The sequence below is a fragment of the Cetorhinus maximus genome, chromosome 10 (genome assembly GCF_964194155.1).
Source record: "Cetorhinus maximus chromosome 10, sCetMax3.hap1.1, whole genome shotgun sequence".
Taxonomy (NCBI): Eukaryota; Metazoa; Chordata; class Chondrichthyes; order Lamniformes; family Cetorhinidae; genus Cetorhinus; species Cetorhinus maximus.
The window spans coordinates 19170463-19195235 of record NC_135888.1 but is presented as its reverse complement, the minus strand read 5'-3'; the positions used below and the strand labels follow the sequence as shown (position 1 = coordinate 19195235).

General features: G+C 39.5%; 1 protein-coding gene across 2 annotated transcripts in view; it reads left to right on the top strand.

Moving 5' to 3' along the window:
• camsap1b (calmodulin regulated spectrin-associated protein 1b) overlaps positions 1-24277 on the top strand; it is a 97857-nt gene extending 73580 nt beyond the window's left edge. For both annotated transcript variants that reach the window (XM_078550092.1, XM_078550091.1), the window contains 7 exons: positions 1584-4173; positions 9265-9401; positions 11157-11365; positions 13415-13532; positions 14678-14793; positions 14896-15014; positions 17833-24277. In XM_078550092.1, coding sequence (XP_078406218.1) covers positions 1584-4173; positions 9265-9401; positions 11157-11365; positions 13415-13532; positions 14678-14793; positions 14896-15014; positions 17833-18135 — 3592 coding nt within the window. In that variant the 3' untranslated portion in view covers positions 18136-24277. The remainder of the gene's footprint in view (positions 1-1583; positions 4174-9264; positions 9402-11156; positions 11366-13414; positions 13533-14677; positions 14794-14895; positions 15015-17832) is intronic.
• Positions 24278-24773: the final 496 nt, after the last annotated feature.

Sequence of the window (24773 nt, the reverse complement as noted above, 5' to 3'; positions counted from 1 at the left end):
TGTTATTTGCAAAGCCAAGGCTGAAAAAAGAGGGCTGTCACTTAATCTTAGTTTTGACAACTTGTGTGTTTGCTATCCATATAATGCTGCTGCTCAGAAATTGTGTGTATATTTCAGTAATGGATATAACTTTGAGTAAATGAATAAAATTTTAGTAATTACATAGTCATAGAAGCCTACAGCACAGAAAAAGGTCCTTCGGCCCATTGACTCTACGCCGGTCAATCAAGTACCTAACTATTCTAATCCTGTTTTCCAGCATAGGCCCATAGCCCTGTATGTCATGGCATCGCAAGTGCACATCCAAATACTTCTTAAATGTTATGAGGGTTTCTGCCTCTACCACCCTTTCGGGCAGTGAGTTCCAGATTCCCACCACCCTCTGGGTGAAAAAATTCTTCCTCACATCCCCTCTAAACCTCCTGCCCCTTACCTTAAATCTATGCCCCCTGGTTATTGATCCCTCCACCAAGGGAAAAAGTTCCTTCCTGTCTACCCTATCTATGCCCCTCATAATTTTATACACCTCAATCATGTCCCCTCTCAATCTCCTCTGCTCCAGGGAAAATAACCCCAGTTTGTCCAATCTCTCCTCATAACTAAAACTCTCCAGCCCAGGCAACATCCTGGTAAATCTCCTCTGCACTCTCTCTAGTGCAATCACACCCTTCCTATAATGTGGATTCCAGAACTGCACGCAATACTCTTTAGCTGTGGCCTAACCAGTGTTTTATACAGTTCCAGCATAACCTCCCTGCTCTTATATTCTATGCCTCAGCTAAGAAAGGCAAGTATTCCCATATGCCTTTTTAACCACCTTATCCACTACCTTAAGGGATCGGTGGACATGTACACCAAGGTCCCTCTACTCCTCGGTACTTCCCAGGGTCCTACCATTCATCGTGTATTCCCGTGCCTTGTTTGTCCTGCCCAAGTGCATCACCTCACACTTATCCAGATTAAATTCCATTTGCCACTGATCAGCCCATCTGACCAGTCCGTCTATATGCTACTGTAATCTAAGGCTATCCTCCTCACTATTTACCACCCCACCAATTTTCATGTCATCCGCGAACTTACTGATCAACCCTCCTACATTCAAGTCTAAATCGTTCATATATATCACAAACAGCAAGGGACCCAACACCAATCCCTGTGGAACCCCACTGGACACAGGCATCCAGTCACAAAAATACCCCTCGACCATCACCCTTTACCTATTGCTGAAATAGTTTCACTCGGCACCTGTCATAGTTGTAATATGGTTAATTTTGCTCTTGCACCTTTATTTCAAACTGTGCAGCATACAGCACAGCCCATAGATTGGTTCCTTTTTCAAAGGACTAAGGATGAGAAAAATGATGCTTCGATCTCTGCAGTGGCACCCTTACTCTCCAATTAATATGCATTCATTGCTGCAAGCTCTTATTTGTTTGTAATTCTTTATATTTTTATAATTCATTATTAACATGATAAATCTGCAGAATGTGTTTGACAACAGTGCATCAGTAAATGTATTTTCAAAATGCATAAATGTATACATTCCTCAGGTCTTGTGACTGATGCTCTTGATTTTCTTTCAGACCCCTTTCTCAGCCAACACCATTCGCCCTTCATTATGCAACTGACAGCGATATAGACGCCGGCTCTGGAGATAGCATCAGCCTGGCCAGATCTATTAGTAAAGACAGTCTTGCATCCAACATAGTCAGTGTAACCCCAAAACATCAGTCCCAATTACTTTCTCCACCTACAGAAAACAATGGAAAAAGCTTGTTGAGGAATGTGGACATGGAAGATGAGGATGATGAGGAGCTAATAGCAATAATTAAGTCAGATGGGGAGCTGGTTAACAATTCTGACCTTGAGTTACAGAGTGTTTCATCAAAAGCCACGTGTCAGATATTGCCATCAAAGTCACCCAAAAGACAGCAGAATGACCTTGAATTAGCAAACCAAGCTGGCGGTTTCTTTTTAGAACCTTTAATGCCTGCAGTCTTAAAACCAGCCAAGGAAAATCTCCTCATTGTTAACAAGTATGAAGAATGTGGGGAACGAAAATACAGACCTTCCTCAGCAAAGAGAATGCCAGATGGACATTTGCCTTCAACACGCAAAAAAACAGTGAATGTCAATGCTGAGGCAGATATTAACAGGACTTTCACTCCCATAACTAGCTCTGACTTCCTAGTAGTCTCTGATCCAATCACTGAAAAGTCATTGCGACATCTTGAAGAGCCAGGAGTCTCCTTAAGTCACTTTAGGCCTTTGGCTAGTAGTAGTGTTGAAGCTTCAACTCAGGGGGAGTCTGGGGGCTTTTTCCTTCATACTGGTGATCTCGATGAAGGATTGGATGGTATGTCGATAAACAATGCAACCATTGTAGGCAACGGTAACGCACTTGACGCAACATGGACTACAAATATGCAAGATTCTGATTCGGAAGTGCTAGATATGGAAGAGGCTGAACAAGATCTAGTTACCGATGAGGAGGTTCAACAAGTTAGAAGTGGGTATAGTGGTGAAGAGGAATCTAGAAAATTGCATCATGATATGAAAGTAAAGGAACATGAGGACAAGGATGGTGCCAGTGGGCGTTCCAGCCCTTGTTTGAGTACAATCTCTCAGGCTAGCAGCACGTCCATGGCCAGTACCAGTATTAGAATGACCAGCTTTGCTGAACGTAAACTGCAAAGACTCAACAGTGCTGAGGCAAAATCCAGTGCAAGTAGCTCTCAGAAGACCACTCCAGATGGGTCAGAATGTTGCCCCTTACCCATGATGACATGGAGGCAGAAACGAGAACAGAGCCCCAATAGACAGGCCAAAGACAGTACTCAGATGCTGGCCTCTGAACTTGTTCAGCTTCACATGCAGCTTGAGGAGAAACGCAGGACAATTGAAGCCCAGAAAAAGAAAATGGAAGCACTCTCTGCCAGACAGCGTCTGAAATTGGGCAAAGCTGCTTTCTTACATATCGTTAAAAAAGGGAAGAATGAAGGTATTCCACAACCACTTAAGCCTGAATATTTCACAAAGGAAGCTGAACATCCAAATAACAAGGAAACTGTTGCTCTTGTATCTCAGTCACCTAAAGCAGATGAAGATATTGCAAATCAAGAATCCAAAGAGGATTACTTAAAACAGCTGGAAGAAGTAGGAGCGAAAGATTTGTGTGAGAAAATCACAGAAAATGATATTCAAGAGAGCATCGCAGCAGTTAGGCAGCGGTGGTTAAAGGAATCTTCGCAGGCAGCTCACGATGTTGACAAGAACAAAGTGAATTCTAATGGTGGTTTTGAAGATGGAGCGGCAGATGTTGATATGAATGAATACAACCGGTCTATTGAGAAGCTTAATGAAACTCTGAGCAACCTTCAGTTTGAGATGCACAAGCTTTCACAGCAGCAGGAACTGCTGATGAAGCTCAAGGACCAGGCGCCAACCACACCTCTACCAAATGTTAATCGCAACCTGCAGGACCATAAGGTCAGGCAAGCAGCGCAGATTGTGGAACCACTATCGCCCACAGAGAGTAGTCCATCACAAGCTGTGCGTAAGCAGCCACGCAGCACTCCAATGAAAATTCCCCGTTCAGCAAGGCCAACTGAGTTAAAAGTGTCTCGGGATTCTAAAATGCAAGGCTCTTTCCGAATTATCACGCCGACACACAGTGTAGAAACTCTACCCCATCTGCGACCCTCCCCAAGTAGTAAACTGCTAAAGCCTGAGACTGATGATATTGCTGTTGATGGTAGTGTTAGTACAGGAACTTTAGAGGGCAGATCTTCCAAAGGTTCTGCAGAGCATAATTCTGAAAGGACAAAGGATGCTGATGGCCTCAAGCAGGGCGAAGAAAGTAACCAGCGGGCATTGGTGCTTTCTACATCCCAAAAAGACAGTTATAATTATTTCTTTGAGCAAATCAACACTGAGGCAGTAGTTAGCACCCCAAAGAAGCCTGAATATCCATCGCTTATCACTTCAGATAGATCAGGGAAAGAGAACATTCCTATTGAGGAACAATCCAAAAACAAGGCAAACCTCATTGAAGTAGATATATCTGAACTGAAAGCACCTGCAGAAGGTGAAGCATCAGAAAGCCAGGGCTTTTCCAGCAGTCAGATGATCAGTGAATCTGATCAGAAGTCTGGATTGGGATTTTTCTTCAAGGTTAGTCATAATTAAACTTGTAATTACTTTTAGCAGTTTTGAAAAATTGCCAGGATAACTTGGTTTTTGCCTTTTAGAAAAGTATTTTTAAACATGTTGGTCAAATATTTCTGGCCTGTCTTGGTGCCAGAGTGCTCTGATCCTCATCAGTTCAGGTAGATGTTAAAGGTTCCTTTGCACTTTTCTGAAAAGGTATGGAGTTCTCCCATTTCCCAACCAGGATTCCTTCTTCAACCAACAATAAAAATAGGTTAATTGGTTCTTTATTACACTGCTATTTGTGGGATTTTGCCATGTATTAAGTGACTGTCATGTTTGCCTACATAACAACAGATATGCACTTTAATGGCGTGTGAAGTTTTTTGGGAACTTTCCAAGAGCCGTTATAAGGCACTATGTAAATACAAATCCTTTTATCATGTATGTGGATTTAATTTCATGCGCACCAGAACACTTCTGTACTGCAGACATGGGGCTGAATTTTGCTGTCGGCGAGCAGGGGGCAGGGCCCGCTCGCCGATGCGCTAAATGACGCAGGATGACGTCAGGGGAAACCCCCGACGTCATCCCACCCCATTTAAATCTTCAGGATGATTTAAATCTTCAACTGATTTTGCTGTGGGTCCGCCGACCTGTCAATGGTCAATTGAGGCCATTGACAGGATCATTAAAATAATTAAAGGACCTGCCCATCCAACCTTAAGGTTGGCGGGCAGGCCAGGAGCCCCGGCAGGGAATAGAAAAAACATGAAACCTCATCCACCGGCGGGATGAGGTTTCATGTAGGGATTTAAAAAGTTGAATAAAGTTTTAGTGAAATTTATTAACATGTCCCATCTCGTGTGACATTGTCACATGAGGGGGACATATTAAAGATTTTTTTTTCTATTTTTAATGTTTATACAACTGTCAGCGATCTCCCTGAGGCAGCACATAGCCTCAGGGAGATGTGCACTCTTTCGTGCGCATGCGTGAAAGAGCACACTCTCGCATTTGGGCAACCCCCGACCGCACAGGAAGCACACAGCGCTTCCCGCCCCGCATCACGCTGGGCGGGCCTTAATTGACCCGCCCAGTTAAAATGGCGGTGGGGCCCGCTTCTCCGGTGGGGATCGGCTCCCCGCCCGCCGGAGATTGGGTCGGGCCTGCCCGGTAGGCAGAAAATTCTGCCCATGGAGTTGTACAAGTTGGTATTCTTTGTTACATTCAGTGGTATTTGAATTCCTCAGGAATTTGAGTAGAATCTTCTGAAGTGACTCCTCTTCTATTGATCACCATCAATGATCTATTTAAAATAACCTCTAGTATTTCTTGTGCTCTTTGGGAAATACTGAACAAAAACATACATTTTCCGAACAGGAAGCTGCATTCTGACTGTCAGCCTGAGTTCTGTTTTAAATTGGTTTCATGTTGGAAGCTTGGGAGAGGGTATGTTCTTTGCTAATTGAGGAAGAAAATTGCAGCAGCTATCTTGTCGCACAATGTTGCTGAGCAGCTCAAAAACAGAATTACCTGGAAAAACTCAGCAGGTCTGGCAGCATCGGCGGAGAAGAGAAGAGTTGACGTTTCGAGTCCTCATGACCCTTCAACAGACCTCAAAACATCAACTCTTTTTTCTTCTCCGCCGATGCTGCCAGACCTGCTGAGTTTTTCCAGGTAATTCTGTTTTTGTTTTGGATTTCCAGCATCCGCAGTAGTTTTTTGTTATTATTGCTGAGCAGCTGACTGTTTTAGTGGAATTTATGTTGATTTTCCCACCAGAAGAAAATGGTGTTCTATTGTATTCACAAACTCCATTTGTAGCTGCCTGTAATTGAGCTTAATGAAGCTCGGCTTTCTTCTCAATCACAAATATATACCTCTGTAACTAAACTGAGCTCAGACGTTCTGCATTGGTCAGGACTTGATTCCTGGCTAGTACTGAACTTTTGAGTAGGATTCGAGGATTTTGAAATTAGATGGTGCCATCCCAAAAGTGTAAAATTTCACGAAAGCATTAAACACTTGTCAAGAGTACTAGGAGTAGAAAGAAGACGAGAAAAAGAAGTGTGCTTTATTTTCTTACTGAGAGTAGTGTTTTCATAAATCATATTGATACAGATGTAAAGGTGAGGATTCAATTTACAACAATCCATTCAAATTACTGATGTGATCTTGTCTTTGGGAACCCTGACATGAAGGTCATTGGCCTGTAACACCTGAAGCTTTTATCTATGAACACTTATTGATCACAGCAGCTGATAGAATTTATTATTGAGTTGTGCTTGCAGATAAATGTGAGATTTGCCAAATATGTTTGTTGATATGCTATTTGAATCTGTTCTTGTGAATCACTGTGATGTTTAATGGGTTCACCTTTAGAATTAGAAATCTACAAATAAGAAGATTATGTATTCTCAATAGTGTTCCATTTAGTCAAATTAATGCTTTACAACTATTATTTTTCTTCCTATCTATTTTGCTTACCCATTTAGTGTCACAGTTTCAGACACACTATTTTGGATGTGTATAATGCATGGGCAATGCAGTACAAGATGTCCATTTTAGAAACTGGAAAGTTTGTCCTGTTTTTGGAGTAGTTGCTTTTTTTTGTTGGACTCCACAGTGCAGGATAGCTCTAATAGCTGTGAAGACCTGTACCCGAGGGGTGTTGCCTAATAGCACACTCTTGGTCTCTTTTGCGAAAATCTGAAGGTGCTGATGTTTTATGTTGCTATCGGACAAGAATGATTACTATTATGACTAGAGACACAATAGAGATATTCATTGGCTTCAAAATGCAACTGAACACAAGCTAAAATGATTAAACTATTGGATCTAGAGTGGAGAGATATGAGAACAGAGCCTTGAGGATGATTGTGCATAAATCTTTGAAGCTGGCAGGACAGTTTAGCAAAGCAGTTAACAATGGGATCTGGGGCTTTATCAATAAAGAAATAGAGCTGAAATTTTAGGCCTCAGTGGGGGAGGGCATGGAGCCAGTGGGCATGGTATTTCCTGTTACCAACCGGCTTCTACCTATCCTGGACCATTTTCTCAGATGCAGGGTGGTGAGTGGTGCGGTAGGGCTACCTGCTCACAAGTGGTGGGTAGCTGATTCATCTAATTAAAGGTTTTTTTTTTATTCATTCATGGGATGTGGGCTTTGATGATTGGGCCACCGTTTATTGCCTATCCCTAGTTGCCCTTGAGAAGGTGGTGGTCAGCTGCCTTCTTGGAGAATGGCTGGAATTTTCTAGTCAGCCTAGAAGTCCGCAGAGATGTTGGGAGTGCCAGACCAGGTGGCCAGCACTCACTCCATGCAGGCTTAGAGTCCCTGCCACACTTCAGCTGCTGCAGGCTGCCCTGCCCTGTGGAACGAAGCACACCACGCCACCCCCCTCCACCCTCCAGCCCTTCACAGTGGTAGCCGGGCGGCTCAGGGCTTTTTAAATTTAAAAACGCTTGAGAGAGCGCGCATCTATCATAGGGCACACTCCCTCTCACTTACCTTCAAAGGCAGCCTATTGCTTTTTCACTACTGGAGGGCCCTCCTATTTACCCTCCAGCTTTGAGAGCCAGCCTGTCGATCTTAATTGGACAACGAGCCCTCCTGATGACTAATTGTCCAATTCAGGGATGTGACTGTTCTCCACAGTGCGGACATCTGACTCCTTTGAGGTCTGACAGTGGGTTCTGAATCCCATGGGGAAGATCCTGCCCATAAAGTACAAAAACCAAATACTTATGCCAAATCTATTTAAACAACAGTTTTGTCCCTGCTGGAGTATTGTGTCCTATTTTGGGCTCAACACTTTAGGAAAAATTTGAAGGCTTTGGAGAGACTACAGAAGACTTTTGCTAGAATGGTTCAGAAAAATTAGTTACAATTGCCTGGATAGATTGGAGAAACTGTGGTTGTTCTCCCTGGAGAAGAGAAGGCTGAGAGGAAATTAGCTAGATGTGTTTAAACCATGAAGGTTTAAGACCAAGTGAATAAAGAGAAACTGTTTACAGTGGCTGAAGGGTCCATAACCAGGGGGTACAGATTTAAGGTCATTGGCAAAAGAGCTAAAGGTGGCGTGAGGAAAACCTTTTTTTTAATGTGATAAGTGGTTAAGATTCGGAATGCACTGCCCAATAGGGATGGTGAAAACAGGGTCACCAGTAGCTTTCAAAAGGTAAAATACTTGAAGGAAAAAAATGCAAGGATAAGAGAAAGAGCTGGGACATGGGGCTGACTGGATTGCTGTTCGAAAGAGTTGATGCCGACTTGATGGGCTGCAGGGCCACCTTCTGTGTTGTTGGTTAGTGCTTCAACAGTAGTGTAATTCTGTCTGCATGCCTTTCACATTTAAGGGATATTTTCTGATGGTCGGGACCTTTAACAAGTGTGCAAAGTTATTTTTTGAATATAAAAAATGCTGTTTAATTTTGACTATGTGATGTTACACTACCTGATTTCAAATCTCCAAATGTAATACGCTGTTCTGTTCCTGCACAAATGCCACCAAGTGATGAGAATTGTGAAACTGTATCTCTTTAACATACAAGATAACGTACAACACAGTGCAGTAATGCCAAAAATGGGACAATACAATATTTACTGCTAGCCCTAAAATTTTCTGTTGCTTCAGAGCAAAGAGTGGTGTTTGAAAGTTTAATTGGTATTTAATAAAAACTGAGTCCTTCTGTGTTCAAAGAGCCAAAGATATTTTGAAAGGGGCAAGAAAGTGAGCCATTGCATGCTTTTTATGTGTCCTGCAGCTGAGAATTTACAAGCATCTTCCAAGCTGTAAATTTCCCCTCACCAATCAGTAATTAAGCTCTAAATGATTTGAAGAGGTTCTTTTACAGCAATTAAATTTTGTGGCTTTAAAAGGATGGGGCAATCCCACCTCAGCAGCAGAATAATAGATTGCAGATTACCTGATAAAATGTTTCTGTTATTGCATAACAGCCGTGGGATATCTTCCATTAGAACGTAGGAAAAGAAATCTGAAATTGAATGAAAGATCAATTTTTCAACTGTGAGCCCGTGATTTTAAACTTACGACTTTTCTTTTAGTGTATGTTGTCCTCTACCATTTGCTCACTTGTTACTCCCTACAGGATGACCAGAAAGCAGAAGATGAGCTGGCAAAGAAGCGTGCTGCATTCCTCCTTAAACAACAGCGCAAAGCAGAGGAAGCTCGCTTACGAAGACAGCAGCTAGATGCTGAGATAGAACAGAAGCGTGATGAAGCAAGGTGAGAGATTAGTGAGCTTTTAAATAGAACTAGAGATAACATGTGTAGTGTCAGAAATGGCCCAGTGGTTCAGTGCTATGAACTGGAAGCAAAAGTCATTCAAACCTACTGATTACAGTGAAGCTTGTAATTAAGCTGCAAAGTAAAACGGGCATTGAAGAAAATGTGATATACGTTGAAATGGGACACTTCAAATTAACCACTAAAAGGATGCAGATGGCTTAAGCCTATAAATTATATTGCTACAATGGGAACATTTTCTGTTCCAATAAACGTACTGCTTGCTTACAGTAAAAATTTGAATACCGGTCTGACTCTTGTTTGCAAAGTATCTTTGTTCAAACTTTCTCTAGTCAGCATCAGTTGAATAGTACTGCTTCAAAGTAATTGGTTGTTCTGTTCCCATGTGTAATATTTGCTGTAGATTTTTTTTTGAACTTCCTCCTGTTTTTTGATTTAATATTTCCCCTTCCCACTTCTGTTTAGCTTCCTTCTAAAATATGCAGTATCTCTGGCCAGGTGTGATCAGACGACTTGCCTGTGTCAGTGCTACTCTGAGCAGCCTTCGAAGGGATGCCTCAATACCTGAGCTAACTTCCCCTTTGCCCCTAAGTGTCTCCTTCATTTCCCCTGGATCCCAGTCTACCATTAAGAGGCAAGAATATAGAATGTTGCGAGGGAATAAAATCACATGGGTGTATAAGGAATTAGAAGCATGATAGTTTTTTTAAAGTACAAATGAAATTCAACGTAGTCTCTTCTACTGGTTTGCTGTAAAATTATAAGTTTAGTTATCCAGGTCTCTCTGTTCCTTCTTTTTACTCGTGAGTGTGCTAGTAAGAACCTAGGGGCAGACATACATAGAACTCCCTGAATATAACAGCATAAATTGGGAGTGTTTCTCACAACCTATTTCTGTTACTGGAGTGGAACTTTGTTTGCCACATCTAGGAGTAATTATTAAAGCAAGGGGTCACTGATGGATATAGATAATCTGGCTATATAACACAGAAGTTGCATGACAAATTGTTTGTGTGAACATCCTTTTTTGCATTGAGCATTGTCTTTTTGCTTTTTATTATCTTTAGTTGTGCCTGATTTCGTTAGTGTTTGTTTTAATTAAAACATTGGATACAATATGTAGTGCAAAATAATTCCAAATCCCCTTACACTTTGCACTATTTATGCCTTCAATTTGCCTTGCTGTTTTCATAGCTTTGCAGCAGTTGACCTTGCCACCTAGATCTGAATTATTGCCGAATGATAATCTGGATAATCATATTATACTTTTAACATGGTCTCTGAATTGATTATTACTGGATTCACTCAAAATTGTTTGTATATTGAAAAGGTTTTGCTTTGAGCTTCATATATACATTATTCTTTAGTGTCAGCCCCCTCACCCTTCATTTATTTTTATGATCAAATAAGCAAGGTAATTTTACTTATCCTGTGACATAAAGTGTAGTGATGAGATAAATTCGAAAGCTCTGTGTAGAACTTTTTGTTCTGCTACTCTGACATGATGGAATTTAACAGTGTAACTCGGCTACATCATGTCTTGTAAATATAGTAAATCACTTAAAAATCTGGGTTAAGTGTTTTCTTTCCTCTTTATACATCAGTACAACTGCAAAAAAATCTTTTTTTCAAAGTGCATTATGGTTTTCTGTTCAAGGTCTTCACAAATTTATATTTGAGACAAACTCTCCACAAAGTGCTCTTCTTAAGAATATTTGGTCTTTTTTTTAAAAGGCGCAAAGCTGAAGAAGACAGGATTCGTAAAGAGGAGGAGAAGGCGAGAAGAGAGTTGATAAAACAGGAATATCTAAGGCGTAAGCAGCAGCAAATACTGGAGGAGCAAGGACTTGGTAAACCCAAACCTAAAGTTAAGAAGCAACGCCCAAAATCAGTGCATCGGGAAGAATCCTGTAGTGAACCACCATCTCAATATCCTTCTACCCGTAAGTCACAATGAAGGAGCAAATTGAGTGTTGAGTGTATCGTCATTTAAGAGGGTATAATTATTCTATGCTTTTGCATCAATGGTTTAATTGCACATTGATGTAAAAATACCAGTGTAGCTCAGCTATCTAGTCTTATTCTAACTCCCAATTGCATTGCTGCTGAGTATTATGAGGCTTCAGCCAGGCTACATTCTCAGTGCATTTTGAGCTCTCACAGATCCCTTATAATAACCCATTGCAAAGCTGAGTTTTAAAAGTGTCTGTTGGACTGCTTGCAGTGGTCTTAAATCTAAAGTTTAATGCTTTTAATATTAGGTTGAAATGATGTGCATCCATTTTTCTCAACATGATGAAATTTAAAATGATGGCTGAAATTCTTTTTGGTGTGCATAAAAAAGAACTGCAGTGGCAAATTTGTCGTCTGATGCATAATTATAGGAAGGCACTGGAATGGAGTTCTGTCAGAAGGAGTGGAATTTGGAGGGTGGGAAAACTTGTGCAGATTAAACAACCATTTTAAATGCCATAGGCAACGACTTGAAATATGTGTTCATCCATTCTATTAAGAAAGTAGCTTTCTTAGCTTCTAACTTCCTGCATAAAAGTAAAGGGACAGCAGAACCAAGCTGGGGGCACACTTTCCAGAAAAGGAAATAATTCAAATCCTAATTTATCTTAATAAGAATTTCAGTATTATACTTATCCCATCTGTTTTTTATAAACATGTAAATTATTTTCCTTGAAAACTGTAAATGGTTCTCTGTTAGAATGGAAAATTAGCCCTAACTTGAGCTTTTATTTCTTTTTTAAAAGATTGACTCTTGAATAAGAAGATGGAAGCTAATATTTTAGTCAGAGTTTCCTTCTCACTCTCTTTTACACCTTACACACCTTATCCTTGGATTTGGGGGGTACTCCAAAGATGTGCTGGGGAATCCTTCTGGGAAGTTCCCAGGTAAAAATTTGCATGGCAATTGCCCAGATCTGCTAACCCCCTCTGGACAATTACGCTGCACTGGCAACCATCCAAAAATGCGGTTTAAATCTCAAACTTCGGATTGTTCCACAAGGGTTATACCAATTGTTACCTAGAAAGAGTTAGAAGAATTAAAACCTCTTCTAACTTGTGGTTAACTATTGGAAACACCCAGACTGATCGCTCCCACGGGACCCCCCCCCCCCCTTCCTGCCCGGGATTCTCCCACCCCTGACTAATTCCCACCACCCCCCCCAAATGAGATTCCACACCCGACTCTTACCCCATCCCACCTGTCCCCGATGTCCGAAGCCCCTATCCCCTCCCGATGTCCAGCTCGCTGCAACCCCTCCTGATGACCAACCCCCTTTTTCCCCCATCCCCACCCAATGACCAACTCCCTCCCCCCATCCCCACCCGACATCTGAACACCACCACCCCCCAAATCCTTTTCACTTACCTTAGGTACTTATCTTCTCCCTGGCCTGTCAATTTCAGTGTGACCTTTGAACTTATCTGCTTTATGGCATCTAGTGCCACAAAAAAGGGGGCGTGTCCTCCTTTAATTTGACAGTGCTGGACTTCAGAAACAGCTGTGCTGCCTGGATCTTGCCCGGCTTGAGTTGGAAGATCGGGCGAGGCAGGCATGGAAGAAATTTAGTGTGGGTAAGTGGGCACAGAGTTGCAATCTGATACTGACTGCCACTCTGAGGAAGTTATGGCCGATTAGCTTCCATCTTCCTATTTTAGACTCAATTTTTAAAAATAAAAATAAAAGTTCAAGTTAGGGCCAATTTTCCATTCTAATGCACCCATTTTGCTTCAAGGAAAATTATTCCTACTTTAAAAATAGCCAGATGAGATAAGCAAGTATAATACTGAAATCCTTGTTAAGATAAGTTAGGATTTGAATTATCTCCTTTTCTGGAAAGTGTCCCCAGCTGGGTTCTACTGTACCTTAGCTTCCAGCTTCCTGTATAAAAGTAAAGAAAGCTACTTCACTTAAACTTTAGAGATTGAAGGAGAAAATTGTTGCCTGAAGTTTCTGGTTTTTGTTTTCTTTCATCTAGCTGATAATCTGAGTAGTGCTCAGTCTGGTTCCAGTCTCTCTCTAGCATCAGCTGCTACTACCGAAGCAGAAAGTGTGAACTCTGGTGGTGGAAGTGGTAGTGGTGGTTATTCACAAAGGTAAGCATAACCCAGTTGTCCCTGAAATGGATGTGGATTGAAATCATCTACATTCCCAAAGCAAAATAGTTATAATACTTCACCAAAGAATGTATTAATCTACCTATTCAGATCATGATTTACACTGTATGTATTTTATTGTTACATAGAATCTACAGGATAACTGATCTGTGCTGGTGTTTCTACTTCAAATGAGCCTTCTGTAACTCTAAATGACTCTTCCTGCCCTATCCCTGTATCCCTCTATTCCATTCTCCGTCATATATGTGTCAAGCTACTCTTTAACAGTGCCAGTGCTTCAGGCACCCCATGCAGCAGCAACTTCCACATTTTAACTGTTCCCTTTTGTAAAGAAAACATTGCTAACTTCCTTATTTGATCTTTTAGTGGTATCTTATATTACTGTCCCCTTGTTCCGGACTCACCTGGTACCAACAGTTTCTCCACATTCATTCTATTAAACCTGATCAGAATTTTGAAGACCTTTGTCCAGTCACTTCAATTTTTTCTTTGTCAGAGGAAAGGGCTCAGCCTGCTTGATCTTTCCTGATGGTTCTATCCTTTCGATTCTGGTAATCTATTTGTAAATCTTTTCTGCACTTTCCTGAGTACTTCCCAAATCGTTTGTGCAGTTCTGGTCTTCATATTACAAAATGTTTTTGGGTGAAAAGTAAAAACATTTAAATATTCACAATTTTATTTTCAGATGATAACTCTTATTTAACTTGGTTGTCAGCTAAGTGAAGTGTGAATATTTATCTGGCTTGAATGAGGAAAGTCAAATTAGTGGATAGCATTTCTAAGAAATGTAAATCAAATATTGTGTTGGTTTCAGTGCTTCAGATAAAGTATCCAGAAATTAAAATTAGCAAATTACTGGATGCTTCACTTTAAAGCAAAGTTTAAAATTCAATTATGTCTCATCTTGATAGTGAGTCAAGATGAAATGTCAGTTAAAATGTTTTGTGGTAAGCAGGAAATGACTTGACATTTTCCTAGTTCTATACTTTAATTCAGTAGAGAACAATTTTTTGAGTAATGCATGTTTTGCTCCCAGCTTATCAGTCTAACACCTCATTGGTTTAACTTGGGAGCATCAATTGCTACTGTTCATCATTAAATTTGTCGTTTTGTTCAATATACAGGACAGACTCCATGGAGACATTCTCAGTGTTGAGCAGAAATCAGAGTAGGAACACAGAACGAGACTGGGAGAATACGTCCACAGCCTCATCAATTGCATCAGTAGCTGAGTACACAGGTAGAGTCACAAACAGTTGGATGTTATTGTTTGATGTTTATCCTATGAGTTGTGTGTTGAAACTTAGAATTGTTTATAATCAACATTGTGACTGTGTTGCAGGTCCAAAGCTATTCAAGGAACCGAGTTCAAAGTCAAACAAACCAATAATTCATAACGCTATCTCACACTGCTGTCTTGCAGGAAAAGTAAATGAGGCACAGAAAAACTCAATACTTGAGGTTAGTAACAGAAAACCAATTTCTATGTGACTAGAGCTCTGCTCAAGTGACAGTCTGATAAACTGTTGTTAAATGAACAGCAGCTGCACACTGCAAGCCACTTTTTCACAAGCTGAAATAATTCCAGTGTTTTTTAAGCTTTGTTTCCATTCCAAGTTATACAGTTAATGTATGAACATGTCAATTGCATGTTTTGTATTTCTAAAATATATCAAGCACAGCCCACGAAAAGTAATAACTGTGAAGCCTTTGATTTTGAAAAATATTCCATGCTAATCAAGAATCAAAAACTGTGCAACAAAAAGTGGTCAATTATTCAACCTTCTCATTTTATTTAACTATTGGCTTTAATTTACTTGGGTGCTTGAACTTAACTTGAGGAATAAATTTCACATCAGTCATCGAAATAAATTCATTTTGTGTTAAGTCTAGGGTGGTCCATAAACACTTCAGCAGAGAAGGAGGCCCTTTCGGCCTTTGTGTTTCTGCTGGCTCTTTGCCAAAATGATCTAAAATTAATTCCAATGCCTTGTCCAATCAGTGCAAGTGATCTTTCTGAAGGTACCCAATCAGAAAGTTCAATTAAATCTCACTTTAGGCTTTTCATCTCCATTGGAAGGAGTTTCAGTATCTCAAGTCTCAGAATTCCCTGGAATCATCCAGATTAAGTATATGCTGTATACTGTCTGAGTTTAATGCCTTTTCTGTTTTAGAGCATCCAAATGTTAAAATAGTCTTGCCAATGCAGTGTACAAATTTCTCATTATCTCTCGTGCTCTAAATCCCTGTTTTTAAAACTCCAGTTGCTGATTTTTAAGTGATTGTGTATTTGTATCACTAGGTGTGTCAGTTGCTCCAAACCCATCAGCACTGAATGTATACTTCCACTCTTTTTAACCCAAGGGCATAACCTCATCCTTATCTGCATTAAGTTGCATGGGTTGAAAAAGGGGGACAAGAAGAAAATTGACAATATTTTATAAATACTTTGTGTCGATTGTTTTTGGTTATTAGGTTGGGCTTTGAATCTCCAATGCACTGTCTCAGAGGGTTGTATTATCACTATCATTATTACAATAATTGTATTGAATTGAAGTTGCTGATTACTTCTCCATGTATCTGTACTTAGCTGGGTCTTGGATGGAGGCTTTTGATCAAGTTGTCATCTTGGCTGGGAAATGATGCAGGTGATTTTCAACTGATGACCATCCATTTCTCAACTGAGAAAGGGCTGACAGTTGAAAATTAGGAGGTGTGGATTGCTACACCAAGTTGCACAATGGTACTGTTGCTCGTTGGCCAGTGTTTAACCCCACTCTGAGATCAACTTATCATGGCCTCATCAATGTACCCTCTAATTTTATTGTAGTGCAAGGGCGGCTTGTTTAAATGCATGGGCCGTTTAAAATTTTTAGTGTACCCGTGTACACCTGGTTCTCCTAGCTGTAACTAGTGGAGTGTTGCAGGAACAGTGAGGCCTCAGTTATTTACAATTGATATGAACAACTTGGATGAAGAGACAGAGTAACATATGGTTAACTTTGCTGACCATACAAAAGCTAGGTGGGAATGCAAGCTGTGAGGAGGACATAAAGAGGCTTCAAAGTGATAAACAGGTTAAGTGAATGAGCAGCAGCAGATGGAGTATAATATGGGGAAGTGCGAGGTTATTCACTTTGGCAGTAAGAATAGAAAAGCAGAATGTTTTATTAACAGGTGTAAAACTATAAATGTTGATGTTCAGATGGACATGGGCATACTCATGCAAGGAACACAAAGATACATGCAGATACAGCAAGCAATTAGGAATGCAAATGGCTTGTTACCTTAATTGTAAGGGGATTGGAGTACAAGAATAAGGAAGTCTTGCTAGAATTGTAGAGGGCTTTGGTGAGACCAGACCTGGAGTACCGTGTGCAGTTTTGGTCTCCACACTGAAGAAAGGATATACTTGCATTGGAGGTAGTACAGCAAATGTTCTTAGATTAGTCCCTGGGAGGAGAGGATTGTCTATGATGAGAGGCTGAGTAAATTGGGCCTCTTCTGTCTGGCGTTTTGAAGAATGAGAGGTGATCTCATTGAAACATACAAGATACTTTACAGGATAGACACTGAGAGATTGTTTTTCCTGGCTGAGGAATCTAGAACACAGGCACAGCCTTGGGATAATGGTCCAGTCATTTAGGACTGAAATGAGAAATTTCTTTGCTTGAAAGATTAGTGAATCTTTGGAATTCTCTACCCCAGAGGGTTGAGGATGCGCCATCATTGAGATAGTCAGAGTTTTAGTCTCTTAAGGCATCAAAGGATATGGGGAGTGTACGGAAAAATGGAGTTGAAGCTAACATCAACCATGATTACACCAAATGGTGGAGCAGGCTTAACAGGCCATATGGTCTAATCCTGCTCCTATTTCTTGTGTAATTTAAAGGGGCTAACTTGTGCGTGGCCTAGATGGGAACTTTTAGATTGCTACACAGCTTAGAGACAAAATTGGCCCCCACCTACCTTTTTTCCAGGCCAGACATGCAAGCTGGCTGAATCCCTACCCTTTCACCGCTAGGATGTCTGCAGCTTGCCAGCACCATTCAAGGCCTGAACTTTCAAATGATTCTGGTCTTCTGACACAGCTTAGGGCTGGAGATGTGGCCGATTTTGCATCTGATTCAGGCAGAAATGGAATTTACCTTCCCCGGCACCAGATATGAGTGGAGGGAAGAGAGTGAAAGTACCGTTTTGTATATGTTAATAAATAAAAATGTTAAATTTACCACTTAAATTTTTTTGAGAAAATTCATTTTGGTTTCTCTCTTCCTAGGAGCTTGAGAAATGCGAAGCTAACCATTACATCATCTTGTTCCGTGATGCGGGCTGCCAATTCCGAGCACTTTATGCTTATTCCCCAGACTCTGAGGAGATCCAGAAGTTAACTGGGACAGGGCCAAAAAACATTAATAAGAAGATGATCGACAAGCTTTACAAGTACAGCTCGGACAGAAAGCTATTTAGCCTAATACCTACTAAAACCATGTCAGTCAGCGTGGACGCTATCACAATTCACAATCACCTGTGGCAAGCCAAGCGGTCTGCAGTGCCAAAGAAACAGTCAACAGGAAAATGAGAGGATTTTTTTGCTGGTTCATTTTGGAAGTTCTCAGACATTCTCCCCTTGCAAAGTAGATTGTGTTGAAATCAGCAACTTTTCCATTTGATTTGGTGGCTATTCAGTTTTGGGAGAGTACAAATCCCTTCCGATTCCGTTACAGATGAGAGAATTGAAACTTTTTTTTGTACATGAAATGTAATGTACCCTACAGAGGACAGAGTGAATAGTTGGGCCATTTTTCTGAAGGATTGTCGGTCTCTGGGTGCCAACATCTGGCGGTACGTGACAGAATTCTGGCTTAGTTTTCTGCGCTGGTTACTCTGGCTTGTAACTGTCTTTTCTTTGCATGTGGCAAGTTTTCTAGCCAGTGGATTCTTAAAAAGTATTTGTGGACAGTAGTTGTGAAAAGCCTTTTCTGCTTTTTCTTTCTTTTCCCTCTATTCCTCCGTGGAGTGGTGTTGCCAAGATTGAGTAATGCAGCAGTTAAGTTTGGCTTGAGATTTACTTGAAATGATGGGTTTTGAAACACTACTCTTACTACTGTACTGATCTGAAATCAAAACAATACAGAAGGCCATTTTCCTTCACTGGCTAAGAGAGTTCTGGTCTGACTTTGGTTTAACTGGGACTACGTGTAACAGTCAGACCGATTCAATAACTGCCACGAAGCCAACAACTACTGAATTTCTGCAATTCCAGACGCTGCTTAATTTTCTCCTTGTACTCTTGCCATGAAGAATGATGGATTGTGATCTGTGCGTTTTAAGGCAGCATCCTGACCGATTTTATCAATAGCCATAGCACTCTTGGCATAGCAATCACTCAAGCATATGAACAAAACTACACAGGATGGCGAGATGATAGTGGATGCAGAGAATTGCCTCTTTGAAAGTCGGATTTATTAAACACTTGAATTTGGCATATTTTATAAGTGCCGTCATTTTAGACAAAGCCTGTGTTCTGCAGTAATGATTGGGTGTTAATTGTCCTGTAAGGAAGATTGTTGTAGAAGTAGAGTAATACCACACAGAGCACAGTATTGCTATATGGAGGCACACTGAGAGGTCGCAATCAAATTTTAATGCTTCTTATTGCATTGTGCATACTGAAAATTTTCCATCCTCTCATTTCCCAATGCTGTATGAGCAGCATGCTCTTGTAAGAGTGTACATTCTTTTAATCCTTATTTTATTTTGGGGTGGCAGTATTTAATATATTTCATAGCAGCTTATTCTTTCAGGTGTCATCCTTGGCTAATTTCTGCAAAATGGACATTCAGCAGAAATTCATGAAACACAGCTTTTTCTTTCCCCTGTTCTGAAGTTTTTAACATAACCTGTCGAGAGCTGTGTGTGTTCCGTTTAAAATAAAAACAATCTTAATAATAAGTGGTATAGTGGTAAAATAATTTGATCGCTCTTGTACGTGTGGTCATGGTGATGATCCTTAAAGCTGCATCCATTTCTCCATTACTCAGCAGCATTGTGCCATCATTCAGTGGCAATGAACTAAACTAGGATTAAGCTGCTTACATTGAATTTCTCTTGTGCATGTTCATAGGGTCAGAACACTACCAACATGTGATAGTTTCTTAGATAGGAACATTTTTTTTAAAAGGTTTTATGAATAATCATAGCATTTAATTGCTGCTGTCTGTAGACACTCAGTTTTTAAAAAATATTGAACAAAACATACACTCCAAGCTTGATATATATGCAGAAAAGACAGCAGAGAGTTTGCAATTGTAACCAATTGCTGCAGTCAGGGTTATGTGTAGGTTTGCCTAAAATGGGACAATGCCTGACTTGAAAATGGAGTCAGCCCCATTTTGGGAGTGGGTAGATTTCTCTAAGAAAAAAAATCTTGTGGTTTATTGAAATGGTTCTTATGAGGATTTTACATATCCACAGTTTAATTTTTTTATTAACTTGTAGGGAAAAAAACTATTTAAATGGGTTTTGCCTTTGTTGTCTCTCTCACCTCCCCTTTTAAATTTTTTATTGAGGCTATGCACAAGCGAGTTATGTTTGCCGATACACAGTTACTGTATGCGAGATGGGTTGTGTATACTTAAAAATGGTCAGCCAGAAGTGATGAAAGCACCATGGAAAAATTAGCATAAAGCTGTTCGCAAGAATTTTCATTGGTTTGCTAGATATTTTAATTACAGAAATGTGAATGGAATAGTGTCAAAGAACTTTTTTTCCCCTTTTTAGAGCAGTGTTTATGATGCATTGCTTTTTTTTACAACTGACTTTGCAATGCATCTGTTCAACCTGGTTGGTAAGGAAATCAGCAAGCATTTAATTTTGCTGATGACTTTTAGTGAGTGCGTGTTACAGAGGACTGAGTATTGTGATAAATAAGTATGGTGTAGCAATACTTGAAATGTTTAATCCTGATTAACAGGGTCTTGAGAAGGAGGAGATTAAAAATGTGAGAATTTAACTTTTCATCTAAGTAGTTTTCTATATGGAGACCATTGTCTTGAATGTAGGCCAACACTAAGCTATTTGCATGTTTGGTACCTGTATTAAAAGGATTCATATCTGTGCAACACTTATGAGAGACTCAAGTATTTATACACAGTTTAAATTCTCATTACTTAATATTTTAAAAGATTTGAACTATCTATTGTGCTTTTTATGTACCTTGTATTCCTGTCAATTAACAGTGCCAGAGATGCAAATACACCTGTGGAAGTTTGCTCTAAAAATGCATGGAGTTTCTCATTAAAGTGAGAATTTCCAATTTTTTGACTGGTTTCTGACATTTGATTAAAATGGGTGAATAGTGCTCGTGAGCAACTACTAGATAGTTCATTTAAAGTTCACCTAAATATTTATTGTATCCTGAATTCTTTCACAGGATGTACAAGACATTTAAGCTGATTAGATTTTGTTTTGTTTTTATGGGTGTGAAACATTTGTTTTCACCTGATACGCATGGGCCCACGTGAGTTCCTTCCAGTTGTGTGCAGTGATTTTTGTTTTAGCAAGTGAAAATAATCCATGGAAGGCAATATGTCCGATATAAAGGTGCTTTTTTACATATAAAGGACATTGAGGGATGTGTGTTATTGTGCATTGTTTTTAACATTGGCTTTGAAATATTTAGAAATTGGCAACTACAGCGTATTGGATAACATATTAGTTAAATGCATTCCAAATACTAGGATCCAGATTTAAGCTAGCCCAGGTTGAGGCAATGCAAGTCTGCTGACTAGAAATCTCCCAAATGAAGTGAGTTGGGTCCATACCTTTAATAATATGGGATAAGTACTGTATGTAACTTGCCATTAAGTATAATGCCCTGGTATAAAATATGGCCCAACAAAATGCTATCTAAAGTAACATTGGAATAACAAAGTTTATCCTAAAAGTAAAGTATCCTTTAATAACACCCTTTGTGTGAACTGTTTTCTCCTCTCTCCAGAAAGCTTTGCCACTTTGAAAATCCCATTAGCAACAATGAAGGTAGTAAATGTACACAGCTTCAGCCATGCTGTCATAATTTAAATGGCTTATGCAGACAGCATAGAGATTTCTAATTATGTGCCACTCAGTATTGCAAGTTTTCCTTTTTGGCACTGAACTTTACTGCTGCCATTACCAAACATTTATCAAGTTTAGCTAAGTTGCAGTTGAAATGTTGCATGTTACAATAGTGAAGTCTTTTAAGACCCTTTAAAATGCTTATGCATGTGGCTAGTGTACAGAAGATATGAAAGTGTTCACAGAGTTCAGACCATTTGGCAATACCATGCAATACTTGCAAAACTCTAATTCCCCATTAGGGATGTAGGTGAATCGGTATGATGGAAAGTGCGTTGTTTCTGTCACAATGGTTGATCTGACTGTAATCTTACTACCCATTTACCCATTGCAGTTTTCTGTATAACTATTTTAATCATTAAAATGGATCCCCAAAAATGCTGGCAACCTGAAATTAGAACAGAGGATCTAGAAGTAATCAACAAGCTTACCAGCACGTGAAAAAGAGAGGATAATTAGTGCTTTGGTTGTGGACCCTTGGACACATCTTGCATCAGAGTCCAATGAAAGAGCCTGTGCACAAAGCATTTTTTGTAAATATTAAGTACATTTAACTTAAATATATTTTTAACATACACTGGTAAATTGCCTATGATGTTGTCCAGACAGGGATAAGTTGCCTCCACATATGTAAGCTGGTGAATAGGGAAACTCCACAGTGGCACCCAATGGCCAGAACCTCCATTGTTACAGTCAACTCTTCATATGCAGGATTTAATTTCTAACTGTTTTATGCAATCAGTTTCAAAATTAAATGGTGAAATAGAAGTGCAACCAAGAACCATGATAACAGTAAGTGTGTGCACATATATGTTTTAAATTGATGTTCCTTCGTATCATTCATTTAAAACCCAGTGACTGGCAGCCAAAGTATATAGTTGTATCCTGCTGCCTGCTTATGTCTGTCTCAACACTCCTGCCAGCAAAACACACTGGAAAATTGAAAATAGTAAGTTTGTACATGTTGCTGATAACAGACACTTAAATGTGTTCCAAACTTTCTTGGGGTTAAGAAAACTTGATGAACTGCTGTTGGTTCCATATTGTTCTTGTATCATCACAATTCCTTAATGCATGAGACTAGTTCAGATTTTCCGAACATCATTAATGATAACCCATTTATTTTAAATAAGATAATGCAGATCAGGAAATCCAGACCTGTTTTGCTTCATTCATACTGCGTAACTGTTGCCCATTTTATGTTACATTCAGATGGTAACTTCCTGCCTGTTCAAATATATTTGAGCCCTTTGGTTTTCCAGTAAGTTTCATGCATTTGAACCCAAATGCTTTAAAAAAAATTATTTGTATAATTAGATGATACCAACACTCCAAAAAGCTGCTTCTGTCTTTAACTCTTTTCCCTGAATAATTGAAATATTTTAAAATTTCTTTAGCAAGCTGCATGAAATTTTTAAAACAGCCAAGTTTTCATTTAGAAGTCTTACAGCAATTTTTAATAGCTGGTCCAATACAGATACAAGAGCCCTGAAGTTCAAAGTCATACGGACTCAAAACGTTACCTCTGTTTCTCTTTCCACAGATGCTGCCAGACCTGCTGAGTTTTTTTCCAGCATTTTCTGTTTTTATTTTAGATTTCCAGCATCTGCAGTATTTTGCTTTTATATCATAGAGGTGGAGAAGGCTGGCCAATTGTGACTTTTTTCAGATATTTTAGTTTTTAAAACAATGTGTTTAAAAATGTCCATGTTAAATTCTTCGCAAATTAAAATGTAACTTGACAAATCATGATTAAATAGACTGCTGCAAAGGTAGTTTAAATAGTAAGTCGTACAGAAAGTACAATGTCTGTACAAGAGTACATAGAAAATTCCTCCTTATACAGCTGCTAGTTAGCTGATGGTGTTTTTTCTTGTTGCCTAAACATGTAAAGTGAAAACAATGGAAATTAAAAGTTTTTACGTTGACATGCAAACATACCTCTCTCCTACCCATATTACTCTTATGAAAACAATGTTCCCTAGAGCTGAGCATGCAGAGACAGCATTGTGGAACTTTAATGCAAAGTGCTTTAGGGGGGAATTACTTAGTGTAAAGGAAGTGCAATTATCTTGATCTTTTGAAAGGGAGATGTTTTCAAAATGAGCACTTTTTAATGGACCATTTTCAAAAAAAGCTGTCACAGTCCAATGTAATAGCGCACTAATTACAGTTTACATTGTAGTAAGCTACAGATATTAGGAAAACCAGGTTGCACTGATGCATTTGGTGAAATAATCTCAAGATGTTGACAATGGAGCTAACAAATGCAAGTTTGTCTTCCACTGCTTTTTTATTTTTATTTCTGTGTATTTTTAAATCATAAGTGTGACATGGATTGAGAGTTTGCAATACATTGCAGCATCTTGTAAATAAGTGTATGAATATCTGGTCTGTTGGAACTGTAAATACCTAAAGACTCCACAATTGTTTTCTAAAGGTTTGAGTATAACTACACAGATCACAGTAATGGCATCATTTTTTTTGTAACGTTACCATGCTTCTCGTCATCACCTAAATGTTTTGTCCACTTGTATGTTTGACATATAAAACATATTTATTTTAAAAAGCACTGAAAAGTTAATAAAGAGCTGTACCGATCAGGTCATTTGTATTATTTTGATTCCCATCACTTTAATTTTGTTCATATTTTGTTGCAACATTTTTTTCCACATCTGTGTAATTGAAAGAGCACTGACTCAGTGATTGGATGAAGGGGTGGTTTACAACAAATCATTCAAGCCAGGCTGTGCCTATAATCACTGAAGCACTCTTAAAATCTACAATCATTCATCACTAAATGGTGTACTTCATCATTACTAAGCAAAAGGTACAAGTGAAATCTTGGGAGAGAACATGTTTTGTGACTGTTTCGACGTTTGTGCATGATTTCACTGAGTGCTCCAGCAGAGCAACAATTAAAGAACACATTTCACGCAATTATGGTCACTAATTGAGGATTTGGCAGTGCTGATGCTGGGCAAGTACTTCCTTGATTCTGACAATTCTGAAGCTGTATAAAGAGGTAAGTGTGGTTTCCTCAGCTTCGGATGAAGAGAAGGGTGAAAAGAAGAAATATGGTAGAACTTATGCACATAC